Genomic DNA, 23,670 nt, shown 5'->3' with positions numbered 1-23,670 from the left:
GTGGACTGAACCAACAATTGAGCAAACTCTAGACAGCTGAACATTATTCCCTCTAAGATGACGAATTAACTCTCGTGTGCTACCGTCTATCCTACTGTGCGATGTCCACCTGCGTTTCTCTCCACATGATGCCGACAATGGGTGGTTATGGTCGCCACCAAAAAACCTCACATACCACGACTCGTCCTCCGATCTCAACAATGACATCTTACAGGGGCAATCGCACCTAGCCGAGCGGCTCATGGCGCCTGTGTCTCGACCCTGCAAGACAGAACGAGTCGGCCCACTTGATTAATCGTTTGTTTGCGCGAATGTGAAGGAAACAACGGAAAAAACAAAACAAACGAAAAAACGCAGCAGCGAGATGGAATACAAAAACAACGGTACAATAATGTATCCAATCCATACCTCGCACGAACAGACAAGATCTTGCCTTGACTTAAGGTTTGCAGCATTCACTCTGCTTCTGCCGTATCTTATCCCAAATCCAACTTCCCAAGAATACATGTTAAAATACTCGTACGCTTCCTCCAGCGTCTGGAAAACCTGGCCATGCTTCGGGAGGAAAATGCATCTCTCTCCACGGCTAGCCGATTCTCGGAGTGCTTTCTCAACTGCTCCGTAGTTCCAACTGGATGGAAGGCGAGGCCCTGAATGAATTCTGCACACAGAAAACATGAATTGTTGCCACAATTAAGGACCGATAGAAATGGAATATTATCTGCTATTGGACGAAACAAACTACCAGCTGAGCATAACTCTTACCCCTCACCCCCAACTCCATCAGCCATGATCTCAATCCGACAGGAAAATATATGGCGCAGCTGGATACAAGTTCAGTTTTGTTTTGAGGTAAGAATATGCTAGCGGGTGTGCAGGACGATGGTTCAGATGCAACTGCATCGAAGGCATTCATATATACAGGGTCCGGGCAAAGTTCTCACGCACGATCCCAAGCTATAAGGCACCAGGGACTCAACGTGTGTGTGTCGCACAAACGCAAAACCTAAAACGTACCCATAAAAAACAGAGGCTGTCGATGATGCTGCTCCCATGCATGTATGACGAAAAAAATATTGCATGTGCATGTTGCCGACTAGAATAAACAAACCAGACGAATGCACGCAAGCGGAGGGTGCCTCTAACAGACGTTTTCTCAACCAAACGTCGAGAGAACCTGCATGCACTGGTTTGGCAACATGCTCCCTCTATCCAACGGTGATAAACCTATGCACAGCTAGCCATGCGGTTAGAAAATCCGCGTCGATATATATATATATATTTGCAAGATATATAGTTATTAGTATACTGCCTTGTTAGTGTTTTATCATTTTGGATTGGGTTGTTAGCGTTTTACTTTTTGACATGAGGCTGTTAGTGTTTTGCAATTATGATATAAGGGTGAACTCACTTCTGCCAAAAAAGAAAAGAAAGCAACGAACAATTAAGATTAGTTCAAATATCTAAGTTTTAGACATTATAAAAAGCATTCAACGACCCATAGTAATACCATGCATGTAGTGTTGTTTTAAGGATATAATATAATACTCCATCCGTTCGAGAATGAGTAGGAAAGCTCATGGAGGTGGACCCATAGTAATATAAGTGCTTCTAGCTTTTCTCCTAAGTCAAACTTTTAAAAAAACTAACTTTATAGGAAAGAGTCGGAAATCCACTTTTGATCTAGGGTGCATATGCTTCTTGTACCGGAAAAAACATTTTAAAATGTCAAAAAAATTCCGAACAAAAATTCCACGCGCACATCTCGACATTCTATATGCGCACATCAAGTTTCACGGAAAACCGACGGTTTTTGTGTCATGTGTAAAAAAGATAAGTAAATGTCTCTTGAAGAGCTTTTTTTAGTACCGAATTCTGTCTTTTTTTACACACAACAAAAAAATACTGGTTTTTCATGAAACGACTTTGCGAGCACATTGAACATCAAGTTATACGCGTGACATTTTTTGTCAAATTTTTTTAATATTTTAAAATGCGTATGAAACTCATTTCAAAAATCAGGAGCATATGCTCCTCGGAGCCAAAACGCCCGCTTCCAGAAAGAGCTAGTAATATATCACGTCAACTTCGTATATTATGTTACTATATTTTCATACGGATCTAGTGATACTAATTTAGTGTCATAAATACTACTCCCTCCGATCCTTAATAAGTGTCGAATTTTTAGTTCAAATTAGCTTAAAGGTGAATTAAACCCCGACACTTATTATGGATCGGATGGAGTACTACGTTTTCTTATAAAGTTGGTTATTTTAAAAGCAAATGTTGCTATTCAGCCGGGATCCAAACTCACCATTCTCCGGGTCGCTTGCATGCCACCTGTCCCCCGCGTGGCCACAGGAAATAGGCACCCTTCCCTTCAACGGGTTCCACCATGTGACTACTCCTTATCTCTCCCTCCTCTAGCTGCTTCCCCAAATTTCCCGTTGGACACAAATTCTCGATGGCGTCGTCTTTGGCCCTCCCCCGCACCCACCCTCGCTGAAGAAGTTCACCACCCTCCTATCTTCTCGAGCACCAAGCGTCGCCCCTCCGTAGTCCGTCCTGTCTGTGCCTTTTGTCGGTAATGCAAGGACAGTCGCTGGAGCCGTGGGCTCTTGTCGCCTTCTCCCCCTCCCCCTTCGACGTGACATCGCAACTGCAAAGGGACGTTGTCGGAGCTACGCAAGGCAGATGTGAGAGCTGCAAGGGGCAGCCGCGGCTGCTGCAAGATGCAATTCATTGCGCCGCCATGCCGCTACAATGGGCGGAAGTTTTTTTTTTTGCGAATATACAATGGGGGGAAGTTGGAGCTGCAAGCCCCCGCCACCGAAGCAAGGAACAAGGAGGGGTGCTGCAAGCGGGTGGGCGGCAGTGCTACTAGCGGTGGCCAGCGGCGGCTACTGGTGTTGCGAGTGGCAACGGCGACGTCGTGGTCGACGGTGCTGCTAGTCGGAGACGAGGATGCTGCAAGGGGATCTGGCGGTGTTGTCAGCTATGGTCTATTCCGCTGCAAGCCGACGAGCTCTCGCCGGAGCTCTCGACGACGGGGGCATGGTTTGTTATCGGGGTGGGTATCTTTTTGGGGTAGGAGTTACACGCGCGTGCGGGATAGGGGTGGTTTCCCACCCACCCACCCCCCCCCCCCCCCCCCCCCGATTCTCAGCACGTCCCATTTTTTTTACTTAGGATAAAGATAGAAGTATACTTATTCGCAGGGAGTACACAATAAGACTGCTCATAGTGGGAGTAACATAGCTAGTAACATCACACATCTAAAGGCATTTTTGTGACATGGCATGCTAATAAATGAAGAAAGAGAGTGAGGTGGTAACTAGCTATGTTACCATAACATCACACACCTCAAGGCAAGATGAGTCTACAACATAATAAATGATACAATGCATGACACCACATATAAGTTACTACCCACTATGAAGGTAGTAACCTAGACGTATGTTACTAGTCTAAGTTACTCCCAACTATGACCAGCCTAACAACTACGCTCTCGGGAGCGAAACCATTAGATGGTTAGGGGGTGTCCCGGGTCGAGGGGAGATCCTCTCTGGGTGACACCTTGATATGCTCGTGGCCTCGCTTTTTACCAGGTCGTCGTGGCGGAAGACCGCGCCCTCCTGGCGGGATGTGGTGGATACCGGTGTGGCACTCCGATGACGGCCGACGGGAAGGTGTGTCGGTGTACGGCTCACGGACCGAGTGAGGAGTGACTCACCTCCTCGGGTCAATGATATCTGCAAGGTCACAGATCGCGTGTAGCTAGTTTTGAAAAGTAAGAGTATCAAATCTACGGTGGAGCTTGATTGTTAATGGTTTTATTGCCTCTTGTTACCTTCACTTAAAATTACCTACAAGTTGTCTTTAAATCCAAAGCAAAGTAAAAGTAGTGGTTTTTGAGAGATTGTGAATAAAGTAAATAAAATAACTAAAATAAACGAGACGATGCGAACGATGGTAAAGTAAATGAAACTCAATAGGTGACATGGGTACGCTTAATTGGACCCATAACATTGATACCCCTGGTGCATATTCGGGTGAAGCCCACGAAGTATTAAAATCCTGGAAGTATCTGAGGCCCAGGAACCAGACGTACCGGATAAGAAAAGGCCTATCTGAGGAGCCGACATAGTCATAGTAATTGTAACCGACCCGAACTGGACTCTGAGACCTAGCCTCCTGTATAAAGACTAGGAGGAGCCAGCGGACAGAGGATCGAAACATTGCTGTAAACATAATTTTGTCTCAGAATCAATACAATCATCGGACCACCTTGTTTGTCTGATAGCCGACGAGATCACCGGCGCACCTCTCTTCCCCGAAACCCTAAGTCCATATCCATGGACATTGCCGAGGTTACACCTCATCAATTGGCGCTGTCTGTGGGAAACTTGGGTGCTGGAGTCATGATTTCGGCGGTTTTTTCTTCTTTACCAAGCGACGATTCGACGATCTTCGGTGGCCAGATTCACTTCGGCTCCATCATCGAGGAGGCGATCGTGAGAACAACCTCCTCGTGCTGCCAGACTGGCGACTCTCCACCTCCTGGAACATCAGCGCCGGTGGGTACGCCGTCCCGCCGCTCTCCCAGGGCGCAATTTACCCCACCCTGCAGTACCTGAGTCACCGTGGCCTCTTGTTGCTCACAATAGCAATAAAGTGGGAACTGAGTATGAAGAGGAGTATCACCCAGCCAGCAATCATTGCAGAAACTAGTAGAATACCCATTCCCCATCTCATAAACACTTCCCAGTTTAAACCACGTTTTTTTTTTTTTATGGTGAAGGTCGGGAGGGGAGACCCCTACCTAACTTTCATTAAAACAGGGTGAGCCATTGTGGCTCAGAAGTTACAGAGTAACAGGGTACAGGGGAAGCAAAGAAAGAAAGGAAGAATCAAGAGTGCATCATGCATCAATACAAGAGAGGAAAAACACCTAGTTTAGCTTATAAGTTAAGTATGCCCTACTAATGCAGGTGATTCTCCAAAACACGGGCGAAGCAAAAATAATCACTTTAACTCCAAACATTTGCCTGAAGAGAGAAATTGATTGTAAAATTTGGAGAACTTTCTTGCTTTCCTAGAAAAAGAGAGCACATGGCACAAAAACAGGAGTGCATTGAGTTAAGAGGGAATTTTTTTTTCTCTTTCTCTCATATTGATTGGACTAACCGATAGACGCCACCTGCAGATCTTGCAAAGATGTTGTTAGAATGGAATAACGCCCTTACAAGGAGACAAGATGAGAATGGAAGTACGCCCCTACACATGGCTGCATCTATGCGAAAGAAAGGGGTCAAACGAACCATGCATTTACTTCTACTGGAGGCCAATCCAGATCAATTGTATCAACCAGACAATGATGGATTATTCCCCATACACGTGGCTGCATCCATCGATGCAACACCTGTTATCAGTGATTTTCTTAAGAAGTCGCCTAGTTGCGCTGGTTTGCGTGATGCTAGAGGAAGGACATATCTTCATGTTGCAGTTGACAAAAAGAAAACAGGGACTGTCAGTTCTACTTGCAGAAACCAATCGTTATCATGGATTTTAAATATGCAAGACAATGATGGAAACACTGCTCTGCACCTAGCTGTCCAGAAAGGGAGTCTTAGAATGTTTTGTGCTCTATTCGGTAACAGCAAAATACAACTGAACTTAACAAATGAGAAAGGGGAGACTCCGCTAGATGTAGCAAGTCGCAGTCTTACTACAGCAGGAATGTATACCAACCAGGTAATATATACGCACGACGTTTTATTTTAAGCACAAGCTTGGAGGTGAATGGGAACACTTGGGATTTGTGTGGTTCAACTTTTGTTTTTATTTTGTTGTGCAGAACAGTGAAGCAAAAATACATTGCTCACTCAAAATTGCTGGTGCTAAATGGGGTATTTGTCGCCATGATCACTATACAAAGGATGATACTCTCCAAGCAGAACAGGATCAAAAACATCAAATAGAGATGGTGAAAGACTCGACACAAAGTTTATGCATTGGCTCGGTCCTAATTGCAACCGTAGCGTTTGGTGCAACTTTCGCCATGCCTGGCGGTTATAGAGCGGATGATCACACCAATGGAGGCACACCAACACTTGCTGGAAGGTATGGTTTTGATGCATTCATCATGACCAACACACTTGCATTCTCTTTCTCCGTGATGGCTGTAATTTCTCTCATGGCTTCTGGATCCCCGGTCTATAATCTTCGGAGCCGGGTAAAGCACGTACGAATGGCCTTCACTTTGATGCAATTTTCGGTTGTAACCTTGGTAATAGCCTTTGCACTTGGTGCCTCTATGATGCTAGCTCCAGTTACTCATAAGTCTGCCCTTGCAGTTTCTGTCATTAGTTCTTTCGTGTATCTATATGCAACCTTCGAAGGTGCAATAACCAATGCTATGGTGATGTCAGCATTCATTAGGAGACTGGGGATGTCTCACAACATAGGAGTAGTTCTGATGTATCCATTGTCAGCATTAACATTCGTGGGCATTCTTCTGATTCACCTTTTGCCCATTCTCATTGGTCTGACCGCATTAAATTACACTGGGCCCAAAGTGGAAACAGCAGCACAGCCACCTGCACCGTTTGCTTGAAGAGGACCAAATAGACATGTATTACATGGATCATTATCAGCAGAATTATGTTTCTTGAGATACTTCTAGAATCCCGAGTGTGTTTTGCTGTTCTTAGACCTTTATTTGTTCAAGAGAGTTGATGTACTTGTTGTAACATTGTAAACGATGCTTACTGTATCCTGCAACTGATTTATATTTATTCATCTGATATTTGTGATTTGTTGAGGCTCATTGAATGAGCTTACCTAATTTTTTGCTATGAATTGTTCATTTTTAACAATAGTTTGATTACAGATTTCTCTATACTGTTTGTAAAGAAATGACATATTTTGGTCTTTGCCATGCCACTGGTGTGTTCTACATCTTCCTCGACCTCAACACGACTGAATAAAAACCTTCATTTAGTTAGTTAAAAAGTATTGTACTTTGAACTTACAACACGTTCTGTCTGTTTTATCTATTCACTAATTCAAACTTATACAACTTTCCTAGCTTAACTAGCAGAAATAATGAGATTTCTAAAAACAATACAGTACAAGAATGTGTTATTCCTTCTGAATTTGTTTAAGGCATGTGCCAGTGGTCCTAAACGGGATTTTGTATTCCTGACGTTCTTGTTGGTTATAGATTACGCTCGAGGAGAGAAATAAAATAGCAAAAAAATATTAGATATAGCTTTTGCTTTCTTTGAATGACAACACCAAGCTTGGCTAAACTTATAAACAACAAATTGAGATATAATTTACAAGTCAAAACAGTCTCAAGTTCACAAAGAAACTGGAAATGAACAAGGGTTGATTTGTTGAAAGTTTCCAGCTCCTTCCTCCAGCGATCATGCATGTTCTTGATCACGGGCTCACATCTGGAGAAACACCATCCACACATAATCTCAAAGATGGCTGCAATGGGCTGAAGAGAGATCAAGCTGCAAAAGGTGCTGTTGTTTGCAACTTCTTAGTTCCATCAACTGGCTGTCTGTCTGGTTGCTGTCTGTGCCGCTTCTCTTCGGCTTCCTAACGCTCTTCCTCTTCGCTTCCCCCTCAGACTTACTATCCTGCTGGGCACATATTCAAGTCAGTGCTCATGACTCGAGCAATGAATAAATATGTAGAAATAACAGAATTCACAGGCTACAGATAAAAAATGGTGCGCCTTACTAAGTGCCTAAGCGAGAATATGTTCACATGATCTCTTATCGATCTTACTCATAGCTCTACACATCAAGAGTCAAGACATGTTTCAACTTCAGGCTTGCTTTTATAACATGGCAACAGGTGTGTGTTCCGAGTGTTACATACAACTTAGGGATGCAAATCAATAATGTTGTGCAGCGAGGATTACCTGATTTTGATCTGCTGACGGTTGGGGTTTGAGCTTCTTTTTCTTGCAGGATAGTGGGTCTGGGCCCTGCAAAAGGACACACATGAAGAAAAAGCAGAGATCGTCTGTGTGACCATGGTGAATATCCCACTAGATCATAATTATTCGATTATTTGTGTGTCTTAGGCGAATATCCTGAAAAACAGTAGCTATAAATATTTACCTTTGCTCTGTTCCGTTTGAACTTGCTTTTCTCTGACACTCCTGGTGCGATCCCATTGACAAGATGCCTTTCCTTCTAATGATGCCTTCAGTAGCTTCTTAAATTCTGCTTTTTTCCATATGTATACGCTTCTCCTCATCCAATTGAGCAAACTTACGTTGCTGCATGCAGGGTTGCTCAATAAACATGGAGCTCTTCAGACCATATATCACAGGAACACCAGGAACCTACACCCAGGCAAAACATACATAAGCACATTGTCGCAGAAGCAGTTTTTAAGATGGCATAATACATTTGCAAATAAAATTCTGGCACTACAGGAATGACGCGAGGCACCGACGGCCAAAACCTACGCCGACGGCTTTATGTCGGGGCCATCGGCGTAGGAGCCGAGCTGGGAAGCCCACCACCGAGGCCGTCGGCCCAGCGTACAAAAAAGCCGTCGGCCCAGGGCACGGCTGGCCGTCGGCGTAGCGGGGGCACCGTGACGGCGAGGGGACGGCGTCAACTATGCTGATGGCTGATTTTTTTTTTTTTTGCTCCATGCACCCACCGGGAATCGCCTTTTCAGTTTTCAAAAAAATATAAGAAAATGTTAGAAATTTCAAAAAATAAAATCCTTTGAGATGACCAGGTATTATGTGTTCTAGTTGTTAGGCAAATTAACAAACATGAATTTCGATATATTATGCAAAATGGCGTCATGTTTTGGTAAAACGGCTTTTCTGGTTGCATACGACCTCCGATGAAAATGTTTTTTATATGAAAATGTATCTACAGAAAATTTTACATCCGATTTCAACGACTCCGGCCATTTACCGAATTTTTAGATTCCTCAAAATCAAAAAGTAAATAGAATTTTTTTTAGGGTTTAGATTTTGATGCAAAAAAAATTTAAAAAAAGTAAAATTCATTTTATTATTATTTGAATTCAAGATTTATTATTACTTATTCATTGTTGTTTAGTCAAATAATTGTTTGGAATTCAAAAAATAAAGACGTGTGACATCATGGCCCAAGGGATAATAGGATTGATAGGGTAATATTATCAACAAAGTATAACACGAAGAAGTTAAGCGTGCTGGACAAGGAGCAGTCTGAGGATGGGTGACCGACCGGTAAGTTTGACCACGAGTGATGAATTTGACCTGAGATTAAGCATGCATAGAGATTAAACTGTCAAATAATTCAAAAAAATTTGATTTTTTTTGAAATTGTCTAAGGGCAGTTGACCTCTACGCCGATGGCTTTTTTTTTTGGCTACGCCAATGGCAAACTCGCCTGCGCTGATGCCTTGAGGTGCCGACATTGCTATGCCGACGGCAGCCGTCGGCATAGGCTACGCCGACAGCCAAATAGGCCTATGCCGACGGCTTCTGGCCGTCGGCACCTTGAGCATTTCCTGTAGTGTGGTGATAAAAAGTTGAAGTTACGATGTTACAAAAAGAAGCATCGAATCTTCATACCTCCCGTAACTTCTCCCGGAGATCAGAATCCTGGGTTGCGACAAAGTAGTGCTCCGGATTCTTATCACCTACGAGTGATAGAATACAGTCCACCACTGCACTGACCACTTTGTAATGATCATAGCTTTTTTTGTTGGATAAAGGATGCTTTATTACTTAAAAGTTTTAAGCATTACACCCGGCCTCTGCATAGCTGAGATGCACACAGCCGAACCAGTCCAAAAGTTATAACTAGAAATAAAACTGAGGCTCTCTACAGGTACTCATTAAAGAATCCGTAAGAGCGTCTAGGGGGAAGGAGGGCTAATCCGGAGATTATGCTGCCATCCATGTTGGAAAAAAATATCCCTTGCCGTATTCTTCAACTGTGTAGACACCTCCGTAAATAGGTCGCGATGCTCCACACGCTGTAGAGACGACCATTAACGAAGCGTAGCTGTGCACCGGTAGACGACCTGCATAAAAGAAGCATTTTTACCGTTAATTTTTTTATCATTTTTACATAGCCATATCGGCCAAATAACGGCAATCGCTCCCACCCTAATAAGAAGATTAAACCTAGGATCCACACCATTGAGCCAATTGCCGAATATATTCGCAATGCTCCGTGGTGGGTATAAAGTAGAACCTTTCTGAATGGCTGACTATATAGATGTAGCAAATTTACACTAGAAGAATAGGTGTTTTATAGTCTCGTCATGGTGACAAAAGACACACGTTTTACTTCCCTGCCAATTGCGTTTTGCAAGGTTATCTTTGATAAGAATTACCCCTGGACGAAGATACCACGCAAACACCTTCGTTTTAAGCGGGATCTTCATCTTCCAAAGTTTCTTATTATTATCAACTAATACATTAGGTTGGATTAAAGCTTTGTACATAGAATCCACCGAGAATTTACCACTCTCCTTGAGATTCCACCGAAATTGATCGGATCCCTGCGTCAAATGGACCGAATCCAGACGCTGTAACAAAGCATTTCAAGATGCTTGTCTAGGATCAATGAGAGTTCTTCTGAACGACACATTTGGTGGGGAAAATTCCATCACCTTAGCGAGCGTATAGCTTTTGTGGCGCACAATATTATACAAAGCCGAATATTATTCACGGAGCGTGGCATTGCCTACCCATTTATCGTCCCAAAACCTAATTTCCGATCCATTCCTAATAGAGAGAGACCCATAAGGGGAGAAGAATTTCTTCGTCGCCATCAGACCAGCCCAGAAGTATGAGTTACCCGGTTTCCAAAGAATCTGGGACAACACACGTGAGCCACGTACTTTCTCCTAAGGAGGGTTTGCCAAACCCCCTCTTCAGCATGAAGCTTGAAAAGCCATTTACCAAGGAGGGCCCTGTTCTTGACCTCAAGGTCATGAATCCCAAGTCCTCCTTGTTTTTGAAGCGGCAAACCACACTCCACTTAGCCAATCCATATTTCTTTTACTCACTGTCGTCTTATCAGAAGAATCTTGATCGGAAATAATCCAATCGTTTTAAGACTCCTTTTGAAAGTTGGAAGAATGAAATCATATACAGTACCATATTGCTTAGTACTGAATTAATAAGAACCAACCTTCCTTCCAAGGATAGTAATTTGCCTTTTTAGCTACTTAATCTAGTTTGTAGTCGCTCCTCCACCAATTTCCATTCAGCGTTTGTAAGTCTTCGATAATGAATCGAAATACCCTAATACTTAATAGGAAACTGGCCTTGCCCATAGCCAAATAATTCTGCATAAAGGGCGACATCTTCTTGAGCCTCGCCAAAACAAAACAAATCACTCTTATGGAAGTTTATGTTTAGACCTGATAATTACTCGAACGCTAAAAGAATTAACTTTAGGTTTTTTGCCTTTTCGATGTCATGTTCCATAAAGAGGATTTTATCGTCAGCGTATTGAAGAATGGATAATCCTCCATCAACTAGATGAGGAATTACACCTTCAATCTGGCCATGAGGTTCAATCATGACGACGAGGATATTAGGCACTATATTAAATAGCATCGGCGATAATGGGTCACCTTGTCTATGCCCCTTCTTGGTCTAGAAGTATTTACCAATGTCATCGTTGACTTTGATGGCTACACTTCCTCCCGAAACGAAGCTATGGATTAAATCACGCACTCATCAGAAAATCCTTTCATGCTGAGAGTCTGCTGAAGGAAGGACCACTTAACCTTATCATAAGATTTCTCAAAATCAATTTTTAAAATCACCCCATTAAACTTTTTCCGATGTAGTTCTTGAACCATTTCATGAAGGATAACCACTGCATCCATGATGTTACACCCTTGCATAAAAGCAGTTTGAGAAGGACGAACCACATGGTTAGCCACATAGTTCAGCCTTATCATAGCGACTTTGGTGAAAATTTTAAAACTTACATTAAGAAGATAGATAGACCTATATTGTTGGATCTTTTATGCTTCATTAACCTTAGGTAATAAAATTATTTCACCAAAATTCAGGCAGAACAATTCTAGTTGTCCGCTATGAATAAAGCTGAACAAATCTAGAAGATCTGACTTGCTCACATCCCAGAAGTTCTGATAGAACTTAGCTGGGAAGCCATCGGGACTAACATTAAGAAGTTCTGAGAGAACTCAGCCGGGAAGCTGGGAAGTCATGATCACAGCTGAATACACCAAGTCCATAGAACGAACAATCATTACAGCATCTCCAACAAACGCCGTATTTTACGGTGGCGCCCAAAAAACAGCTTTTTTTGGGCACGGGACAGCTCTAGCAGACGCCGTATACTACGGCTGCGTCCAAATTTTTTTCCGGCGTGACCAAAAATGTCCTATCCGGCGCTGCATATATACGGCGCGGGCTGACCGCCCCTGAAAAATCCCCGTCGCCTGCGACCGCGCGCCGCCACCGAATGCCGCCACCATAGACACTCCCCCGCATAGATCCGACCTCTCCCTGCCACCGCCGAGAACCGCCGGGGCAAATCCCGCCGATTTTGGCAAACCCTAGCCACCGCCGCCGAATATGCCTCCTCGTCGCCGCGGCCCACTGAGCATCACGGGCTTCCGCGGCGGGCGGGCGCGGCCGGTGGGCAATTTTGCCGCCGAAATCTCGGCCGCCGGCATGCGCTTGTGGCTCGGCACCTTCGACTCGAAGGAGGAGGCCGCATGCGCGTACGACGGCGCGGCGTGGAGGTTTAGCCAGCCGTGCTGCGACATGAATGTCCTGGAGATTTAGTCAAGCGCGGAAGCCGAGTTGGTCGCGCCGCAGCCGCGCCTTGCGTCGCGCGAGGAAGAGCGGCGCCACCGCCGGGCGCAGCAGCGGCCTGCCGGCACCGAGGCGGACGAGCGTGCCATGGCGTAGCGTCACGACCACCCCGAAGACGTGGAGGTTGAGCGCGCTTTTTGGAAGGAGCAGAAGGCACAGAGGAAGGCGGCGAGGCGTAGAAGAGGAAGAGGAAGGCCTTCGCCGAGGCGCAGTACGCCGGACCGTCCAAGCTCCACCCCAACGATGACCGGTGGCTTGACATCTTCGAGACTATCGAGGAGTCGTCCTGCGACAGTGATCTGAGCGACCGGGAAGATTAGTTCATGTCTATGTTCCGTGTCTAGTGTTTCCTGAATTTCTCTGAATGTTCGTGTCTATGTTTCGTGAGTGTCGACGGCTGCTGTATGTTTGCTGAATTTATCTGAATGTTTCTGAATTTGCTAAACTAGTGTACATGTGTGTTTGTGGCGCCCAAAAATACGGCATCTGGAAAACTGCCCAAAATATCTGCCCTTTTGTGATCATCTGCATTAGCTGCCGCTCGCCTCGCGCCGTAAAACGCAAAAAGCCGCACCGTAAAATACGGCGTCTGTTCGAGATGCTCTTAGTGCCTTGATCTCACGATGCCGTAAAATTACCCTGACTGAATTTAGTTGTAGTAGTGTAGTACTTCATACAATCAATGTCAAATTTTGCAATGAAGTTTCATACTGTACTTGGGTAATGGAACCAAACTATCCAGTTACAGGTCACACGATAAAAAGAAACAGGGAGGTCTCGAGTAACAATGCACAATTCAAAATGTACCTAGGTTTTTTTTTTAAACAAGGCAAAAGATTTTCCATTTTCATTAATTAAGGAGAAGGTTTTTAAAACAAATGCCTTGGCGATGCAAAGGACTTTACATACAACACTACTCTCCCGGGATTACATTACTCAAGAATTTCACGCCGGCGATGCTCCACATTTTGGCCTCATCCTTGATCGTTGCGATTAATATGTGAGCCGGCGAAGCGTGGTGACGGAAGACCCTTGCATTTCTCTCTTACCAAATCTTCCAAGACACAAGCATGAGGAGGGAGGCCATTGCCTTTCGGGAGTTTCCATGTCCCAATGCCATCTTCATCCACCAATCAAGAACACTTTACTCATTAGCCCAAAGCGCCGTATCAATATTTAGTTGCCCACTCCAAGGTAGGATAGCATTCCAAATACATAGGGAGCAGCGACACTTGAAGAGGAGATGAGAATCTGACTCTTGAACTTGGTTGCAAAGGGGATAATTACCACAATTTGGCCAACCTCTTCTAGCCAACCGGTCCGGCGTCCAAATTCTATTTTACAAAACAATTCCAAATTGACTCTATCCAAATTTTCAGATAGCTCAATTCCAAATTGACTCTATCAGGTAACTAATATGCCCGAACAAAGTGATTCGTACTTTAAATTGCATCAACTACCAATGTTGTTAGATATTATACCTTCTATTGTACGTGACTCTTTTGTATACATATCTGTACCTGTAACTGTACAGCATGTACCCTGATATAAATATATGAGACGGCCACGCCAGGAGGCGATGAGCACGTTCCCCAAAACCCTAGCGAATTATGTGTTTTACATGGTATCATCTTGGTCGATCTGACATGTCTTCCGCCGCCACCACCTCTTCCGCCTTGACCTCCGCTCTCCCGCCATCGCTCGCGGCTCTGCTCGGCATCCCTGCCCCCCTACCATCTGTCACCACCGTGAGTGCCGGCGCGATGTTTTCATCGCTGCCGCCATCTATTCAGTCCACGGGTTCTGCGCTCGCGCTTTCCGCGTCTGCGCCTGTCCCCCCCCGCCCCGCCCCCCCGCCCCCCGTCATCGACGCGTCCATGGCGCCTCCCCCAACTCAAGCACCGGTGCACCTTGCCCATCTCCTCTCTGTCAAGTTATCGCCTGATAATTATCTATTTTGGCGTGCCCTGATTCTTCCTCTACTCCGAAGCCATTATTTGGTGGGCCATGTTGATGGGACACTCCCGTGCCCATCGGCCATGATCTCGATGACTGCTACTAATGGTGGCTCGGTCACTGTCCACAATCCGTCACATCACGTCTGGGTTGCGCAAGATCAAGCAATCCTCTCCGCGATCCAGTCATCTCTCACCGAGGGGGTGGCCGGCATGGTTCTATTCACCGCAACATCTCGTGAAGCCTGGGCGACATTGGAGTTGAGTTATTCTTCTTAGTCCGTGGCCAAGTCCATGGCTATCCGCACTCAGCTAGGTGAGCTGAAAAAGCGCGATCTCTCGGCCACGATGTTCTTCAACAAGGTCAAGACGCTGGCGGATACTCTCTCCACGATCGGTTAGCCGCTCCGCGACGCGGAGTTCACTGGCTATGTCCTTAATGACCTGGTGTCTTGCAACGGAGCAGCGTCTTGAGGCGCGCCGCTCGACTGGTGTCTACTCCGACTTGTCATCAGCCAATGCGGCGTACAAGGGCAGGCAGCGCTCCTCCTATCGCCCGCCCACTGGATCCGGCGCCTATGGTGGTGCCAAACCACCAGCCGCATCGCCACAACAACAACAGCCACAACGCTCACCTGCACCCCCATCCTAAAACACTAACAATGTTGGGCGTGGCGGTGACAATCGTAGCCCGTGTCTGCACTATGGCAAGATGTGCCAACTGTGTGGGATCATTGGCCACCTCACATCACGCTGCCATCGCCGTTTTTGGCGTGATTTTTTGGGCATCGGCAACAACGGCCGTGGCAATGAGTGCCAAGCCGCTATGGCGATGCAAGGGCACACGTCGCAAGGATACACACCCTCCTATCCCATTGATCCTACGTGGTACATGGATACGGGGGCTACGGACCATCTAACGAGTGAGCTTGACAAGCTTGCCGTGCCGGAACCCTACCACAGCCACGACAAGATCTGCACTACAAACGGGGCAGGTATACACATCTCTCGTATTGGTCAGGCATCTTTACTCACACATACCTCTAAGAAAATTCATCTCCGCAATGTCCTTCATGTTCCCTCTGCCACACACAATTTGTTATATGTTCCAAAACTCCCTCGTGATAATAACGTGTTTGTTGAATTTCATACGCTTGATCTTTTTGATAAGGATCGAGCCACAAGGGATGTTCTTCTTAGAGGCCAGTGCCGCAATGGACTATATGCGCTTGATGTGCTTATTGTGTCCCAAGTCTTCAGTGGTGTTCGTGTGTCGTCATCCCAGTGGCACTCACGCCTTGGTCATCCATTCTACACCCATCGTTCTCCATGTTCTTCATCATCATGAGCTTCCCATAGAGTCGAGTAATAAACATTTAGCAGTTTGTGATGCTTGTTAGCAAGGGAAAAGTCATCAACTCCCTTTTCCTTTTCCTTTGTCTAGTCGTGTCGTTAAAGCTCCTCTAGAACTTGTGTTTTCAGATGTGTGGAGCCTTGCCCAAACTTCAGTTAGTGGTCACAATTATTATGTCAGTTTCATCGATGCTTATAGTTGCTTTACTTGGTTTATTTTCTTAAGCGTAAATCTGACGTGTTCGATGTATTTGTTTGCTTTCAAGCACATGTGTGCTTAATATGAAAACAACTCTTGAAACACTTCTTCATGAAACTCCTAACTATACCTTTTTGAGGGTTTTTGGATGTGCGTGTTGGCCACATCTTCGCCCTTACAACAATCGCAAACTTGAATTTCAGTCTAAAAAATGTGTGTTTCTAGGGTATAGTTTCCAACATAAAGGCTACAAGTGCCTTCACGTTCCATCTAATCGTGTGTATATTTCTCGTGATGTCGTGTTTGACGAGAATGTCTTTTCGTTTGCTGCATTACCAACACCAAACACCCCAACACCATCCATGCATTCATCTCCTATTTCGCCTGACCGGTTTGAAGATGTTGCGTATACCCCTGTCTTGTTGCCTAACCAAGATGTAGGTGTTGGATGAGGCGCTCAGCTTCAACTTTTGGACGATGATGCGTCTCCAGGAACGCCGCACGTCGATCGCGCCCACATGTAGGAGCATGCACGTGATCACATCGATCACATAAGGATGGCAATGGGTAGGGTATGGGTAGGGTAGAGCAATATCATACCCATACCCGTATAGTCAGCGGGTAGAAAATTCTACCCAATTTTGCCCATACCCATACCCGACCGGTACCCGTACCCATCGGGTACCTAATGGGTAGATCAAATAACACATAATTTGTTTACAAAATTTCATTCATTGACCATATATTTGACAAAAAAAAAACAATTATCTCAAGTTCTCAACTCAATAGCAGGTAGGTGAGTACATGCCAATTATCAAAATTTAGAAATCACAACCTCATACTTATAACTCATAAGTAAACGAGAGTAGATATGCCACATGTCAGTATAAACGGGTAGGGTATGGGTATACCCATGGGTAAAAGTCTATACCCGTGTCCTACCCACGAACTTAATGGGTAGGGTATGGGTACTGCCCATGGGTATAAAATTGTGCCCATACCCTGCCCATGCGGGTACGGTACCCGTGGTATCCGTATCCGTGGGTAAAATTGCCATCCTTACGATGGCACAGTCCCGGGCGGGCTGCCTGGGCGCGCATTAGCCACCTCCGGCCTAGCTCTCCCCGAGTTGGCCACATCGAGCCTGCCTCTGGCCCCTGCCGAGCCAACTCCAGCCACGACCGGGCCACCTCTGGCCCCTGCCGGGCCGCTGCTAGCCGAAGCTGCTGCGTCCGCTCCTAAGCCATCCTATGGGCCGTCCGCGACACCTCCCGTGGATGGCTCCTCGTCATCGCCTGTCTCCACCAGCGCGTCCTTGACGTCTGCTTCTGCTCCTGTTTTGCACCCTCACACACACAGCTGAAGTGGCATCTTTCGTCCAAAAGAATGCACAGATGGCACGGTTGCCTAGCTTCCTGCAAGCATGGCACAAGCTGCTTCTGATCCTACAGCTGAACCACGTCATTATCAAACTGCTATGAGCATACCACACTAGCAGTCCGCAATGCAACATGAATTTCAGGCTCTCCTAAAAAATGATACATGGAGATTGGTTGCTCCTCCTTCTGGCGTTAATATCATTGATTCTAAATGGGTTTTTAAAGTGAAGAAGCATATGCCGATGGCTCTGTTGAGCAGTACAAGGCATGGTTAGTTGCTAAAGGTTTCAAACAGCGGTATGGTCTTGATTATGAAGACACCTTCAGTCCTCTTGTCAAACCAACTACAATTCGGTTGCTTCTATCGCTGGCTCTCACTCATGGATGGTCTCTTCGCCAGTTGGATGTCCAGAACGCCTTTCTGCATGGAGTCTTAGAAGAGGAAGTGTATATGCGTCAGCCTCCAGGATTTGTGGATCCTAATCATCCTCATCATCTATGTCATCTGGTCAAGGCGCTTTATGGTCTTAAGCAGGCTCATCGTGCATGGCATGCTAGGCTTGGTACTGCTCTTTGTGCACATGGTTTTGTGCCATTCACTGCTGACACATCTTTGTTCCTTCTTGAGCGTCTGGAGGTTACCATGTACCTTCTAGTCTATGTTGATGACATTATTCTTGTGAGCTCTTTAGTTACTGCTGCTGATCGTCTTGTTTCAGCCTTGAGTTCTGATTTTGCTATCAAAGACTTGGGAAAGCTTCATTTCTTCCTTGGACCGGAAATTCTTCATTCTGATCATGGTCTTACTCTCACTTAGAAGAAGTACTCTCTGGATCTTTTGTGTAGAACTGGTATGTTGAAGTGCAAAACTGTTTCCATGCCCATGTCTGCTACTGACAGGGTCTCTGCTCTTGCTGGTGCCTTGCTTTCTTCTGATGATGCTGTAAAACGATAGAGAGGGAGAGAGATTGGCGGAATATGGTGGATGTATTATTAAGCCTCATGGGCGAGTATATATAGTGGTACAATGATCAACTTGGAGTATAAGACAAGAAACGAATCCTATCTCTATCCTATCTTTCCATAACCGTACATATACTCTAACATCCCCCTGCAGTCGTAGCGGTAGCGTCGTGAACAACTGGAGCGTCGCGGACGGTCAGACTGGAGAGCGAAGTAGAACCAGTGTGCTGACATCCCCCACAGTAGGAGCGGGAACGTCGTGGACGGTGTCGCGGCGCGGTAGCTTGAACTGTAGGGAGTGCTGGTGAGGCTCAGGCGAGGTGGTAGCCCTTTGTGCCGATGTCGAGGTAGCCGAGAGCGTTGGGCGCTGCAGCCTTGGTCGAGGTTGCCGTGCGAGAGTTTGCCGTGGTTGATGTCGTGGTCGGGTGCCGGTGTCGAGGTAGCCGCATGAAGTCGCAAGCGCATAGTGCGCGAGGAGAGTGACGGAGACGCGTCGGGCAGTCGTCGAAGAGGGGTGTCGATGCCGAGTCGATGCAGTCCGAACCGTCGAGGACGAGGTGCGGCCCTAGTTTTGCCAGAACCAGGCACACGTCGGGGATGAAGGCATACTTCGGTTTTGCTAGAACCGAGTACGCATAGAAGAAGTAGGTGACGCGGTCGAGGCAGACGTAGACGAAGTCGATGCCGATGAAGACGTTGTCGAAGCCGATGAAGACGAGGCACTGGCCCGAGCTTGCCAGACTCGGGGACGCGTCTGGGATGAAGGCACGTACCGGTGTTGCCAATACCGGGCGTGCGAGAGCAGGGACCATCATGGACCATGCACCAGTGTCAGGGGGACCAGCAGAGGAGGCCTCCAGAGCGGTGGCGAGACGTAGAGCCGCGAAGAGGGAGAGGTGCCAATGCAGTCCGCGGTTGTCGGAGTAGACGAAGTAGTCGGGGACGAGACGATGACTCGGGCGACGAGGGCGTGGTGGATGGAGACGTAGAAGGCGGCGAAACCAGTGGCGGTCATGAGTGGCCATGCTAGACGCCTAGACTGTAGAGGTGGCCGGCGAGGCCTGCGATGTCCAGAAGTGGTCATGCAGGTTATCTGTGGAGGTGCGGCGGCGGTACTCGAAGTAGGCGAGGAAGAACCCGGCGGTGTGACGTAGACCTTGCGCTGATGGTGGCGTAGCGCGCCAAGGGAGGCAGCGCGGGGGTTGCATGGGACGTCGGTGCGCGGGGACGGCGAAGTAGACTGCGTGCGGCGACGTCTCGGTCCGAGGGGCCGGCGTAGCTGCAGGGCGCGAGTCAATGCAGCGGCGGGAGGCCACCAGCGATGTACACGCCTTGGAAGGTGCGTCGGAGGCTGGTAGCTTGGACCAAAGGCGGCGGCGCTACGGCCCGAAGGGGCGACGCAGCGGCAGCCCGATGCTCGATCGGTGGTAGTCGCGTGCTCGGGGAGATGCTTGGCGGAGACGTGCGCGCGATCGGTTGATCAGACCGACGGCGCCGCTGTACGCGCCATGGCGTGGACGACACGCAGATCGAAGCCGATGGCGACGTTGTCGATGATGTCCTGGGCGATGACGGCGAAGACGAACCGGCGATGGAGACCGCGCGGGCGAGACAGCCTGCTGCGTCGCACGTAGGCGTCCCGTGTGTGACACGTGCAGCCGTGCCACACGGTTGATGAAGATGGCCGGTGTAGATCGACGCCGTTGTCGGAGTAGAGGTGCGCGGTGATGGTGGCGGTGGGCGACTCAATCCGATCTAAGATCGGTAAACCAAAAAAGACAACCGATCAAGAGATCGGAGAAAAAAGACTTACAGGGCAGCCGATCACAGATCGGTGGACGGACCCTGCATACGGGTTGCGCCGCCCCCGGCGGAGATCATGGAGATCGACCTCCCCGGGGGCGGCGCGGTGCGGAAGCATTTGCGGCGGCTAGGTCTAGAATCTTGCGACTGATACCATGTAAAACGATAGAGAGGGAGAGAGATTGGCGGAATATGATGGATGTATTATTAAGCCTCATGGGCAAGTATATATAGTGGTACAAGGATCAACTTGGAGTATAAGACAAGAAAAGAATCCTATCTCTATCCTATCTTTCCATAACCGTACATATACTCTAACAGATGCCACAGAATACCGCAGTATTGTTGGAGGTCCTCAATATTTGACTATCACTAGACCTAATATTTCATACACAATTAATCGTGTCTATCAGTACCTTCATGCACCTCGAGATACTCATTGGTCAGCAGTCAAGCGCATATTGCGCTAGGTTCGCCTCACAGCTTCATATGGCTTGCATCTTCGCCCGGCTACTTCTGGAGTTCTCTCCGCTTTCTCTGATGCGGATTCGACTGGTAGTCCGGATGATCGGTGATCCAAGGGGGGGTATGCAGTCTTCTTTGGTCCCAACTTGATCGCCTGGAGTGCCTGCAAGCAAGCCACAGTGTCTCACAACAGTACAAAAGCAGAATACAAAGTAGTTGTCGATGCTACAGCTGAGCTTATTTGGGTACAGTCATTACTTCGAGAGCTAGGTATTTCTCAGGACCGTGGATCGGTGGTTCCTGATGCCACCGTCGTGGTCGCAACCCTCGTGGTGCACGGCCTCGAACACACCGGGGACGCACGCTTCAGGGCCGCAGAGAAGTCGGTCTCACCGGGAGCGCCGGCCATGTCGGAGGAGGTGAGACAGTGGGGTTGGGCGGTGAGGGGAGTGGAGTGAGGAGTTAAGTGAGACGTCCCGTCTCCCGTGCTTCCCAACACGTGGAAACACTAGTAGGAAAATGGCTATAGGCGTAGCCTTACTGGTAGCAGTCCAAAATTAGGGCACGCTGCGGCTATCAGTGGTAGCGTGTAGAAAAGGTCTACGCTACCAGTATGGGCTCACTGGTAGCGTACCCCTGTGCTCCGCACGGTACCAGTATGTGGGGCCCAGTAGCACACGGGGCCAGAACTTACCTGCAAGGGTAACAAACATCTTTTTTCTCAGAATTTTGATTTATTTTTGGGATTAACCATGGGTAGACACGTACGTTACTCAATGGTTAATTTTTGCTGTGATTTTCTTGTGTGCGCTCTGGGCATCCTCTTGCATTTTCCATTACCCATCTCTTTGATCTGTGGTGGGCTTCCTTATGGCCTGGGTGTATGTAGGCTTTTTGGTGGTCTGGCCTAGAGGGCCCCACTGGTAATGATGCTGTCTCTTATTCTTCCCGATGCCACCGCTTTGACCAATTTATTTCTGAGATTTCCTTCCCTTTCTTGGGACTCCGGCATGCCGCCCGTCGGACGGGACTCTAGCCGACGTTCCATGCCTGTGGTTGCCAGTCCAGGCCCCATCGCCACCGCTCTAATCTCACATCCTCCTCCCTCTCAAGTGGCACAGGCGACGAGTATGGAGACGGCGGCCTCGACCACGCCCCCAGCAGCGATGCCAGCGGCTGCGGCGTCATGGAGAAGGAGTAGGAGTCCGTGGAGGTGGGTCTTCCGGCGACCGTGCGGTTGAGTAGCAGGCCTGTGGTGGTCGGTTTGCACACAGTGGAGGTGTGGGGTGCGCGGGTGGTCGTGGGTGTTCAGCCGGCAAGGCCGGGGCAGAGGCGCAGAATGAGTGCGCGGCAGAGGTGGGCTGTCGGCGACTGCCGATGGAGATGCGAGAGCGCGCGGTGAAGGTCATGCTTCCCACGACAGCGCGGTGGAGGAATATGAATATACATCTCGCGGATCGCCTTTCTTTTTCTCTCTCCGCGCGCCGTGTTGGCCATGGTCTTCTACCAGCGCGGGGCAGTGCCTCCACACGCGGCATGGGCGGAGCACTGGAGCAGAGCCGGGACGGTCCTCCTCCTCCTTATTCATTATCTCTACGGCCGCTCTTGGGAGTCACCTACTGGTGCGCCCCACCTCCCTGCACCTGCTAAGGCCAAAACCCTACAGCCCACCGCCAGATTTGATGCGGTTGATGTCCGCCGCCGTGTCCTGCTCGACAACCACAGGGTTTGGTCCTGCTCGCCTCGGCACGAAGATCCTCACTTTCCCTGCTCCATGGACCGCGCCCTCGACCCCCAGGTACCTGCCCCTTATGCTCCTCTCTGTCCCGTCCATCCTCTCTCCCTCTCGCTTCTTTACTGCTTTCACTTATTGTGTGGTTTTTTTCATCGGGATCCCGCTCGAGTTTTTTCTTCAGCACAATATAGGGTATGATTTGCATGTCTGAAACATATGATGTATCGCAGAGGAGCTTGTGCAGCGGCGGCGGGTTCAAGTGGGTCATGGTCTGGATTGGCGGTGTCATGAGCTCTGACGCTGCGAGAATCAAAGACTCGCCAAGCAGCAGCTGGCCTTGGCGAGGACGGAGAAACCAGGTTAGTGTCAACACTGCTGTACCTTTTCTCCTTCCCTGGCGTTTCTAGCTTCAATCTATATTTCTTGAGCTTGGCTGTGCGTTTGGAGGTTTAGTGTCTGTTTCTTAATTCCCAGTCCAGTCCATGTGCTACGCGAATTTGGATGTAGTGTTTTTTCCGGCTCGCACGAACGACTGATATTCTAGATATTCTATCTGGCATGTTCTTTCTTGCAATTTGGATTTCATGTGCAGGCTTTTGATTTATAATTGTATTGTCGACCAAGCTGCAATGTAGCATCTCCTTTTGCTATGATCATATCCTCATGCTGATTTATGCGTAAGTGTAGCCGAGGAGCCGATGTATAAATGTCAGTGTAAAGGAGGTATGCCCATGGTTGTGGTCGACGAACAATTTTTGGTTAATTATTACTTTTGGCACGATGGGGCCTGGGTTTATATTTTTCTCTGTAATTAGAACGCCTGTCGTAATTGGCTAAATATATGATGTTGCCGCATAGTTCTGTTTGTAGCACAAGTGCTGGCAATTCTTATATCGTTCTCTATCCATCCCACCAATACATGTTTATTCTAATTTCTCCTTGCCACATGTAAGTTTTACCCTTACCACTAT

General features: G+C 47.6%; 1 protein-coding gene and 1 pseudogene across 1 annotated transcript in view; one reads left to right on the top strand and one right to left on the bottom strand.

The window, feature by feature from the left end:
* LOC127326725 (uncharacterized) overlaps window positions 1-6,817 on the top strand; it is a 35,886-nt gene extending 29,069 nt beyond the window's left edge. The window contains exons 2-3 of the mRNA XM_051353511.2: window positions 5,207-5,754; window positions 5,858-6,817. Of these exons, the coding sequence (XP_051209471.2) occupies window positions 5,207-5,754; window positions 5,858-6,616 (1,307 nt within the window). The 3' untranslated portion in view covers window positions 6,617-6,817. The remainder of the gene's footprint in view (window positions 1-5,206; window positions 5,755-5,857) is intronic.
* A 670-nt stretch (window positions 6,818-7,487) lies between these two features.
* LOC139832750 (uncharacterized) lies at window positions 7,488-12,798 on the bottom strand (annotated as a pseudogene).
* Between the last annotated feature and the right edge of the window lie 10,872 nt (window positions 12,799-23,670).

The sequence above is a fragment of the Lolium perenne genome, chromosome 6 (assembly GCF_019359855.2).
Source record: "Lolium perenne isolate Kyuss_39 chromosome 6, Kyuss_2.0, whole genome shotgun sequence".
Lineage (NCBI taxonomy): Eukaryota > Viridiplantae > Streptophyta > Magnoliopsida > Poales > Poaceae > Lolium > Lolium perenne.
Note: the sequence above shows the minus strand (reverse complement) of the source record. Positions and strands in the feature narration are given on the sequence as shown.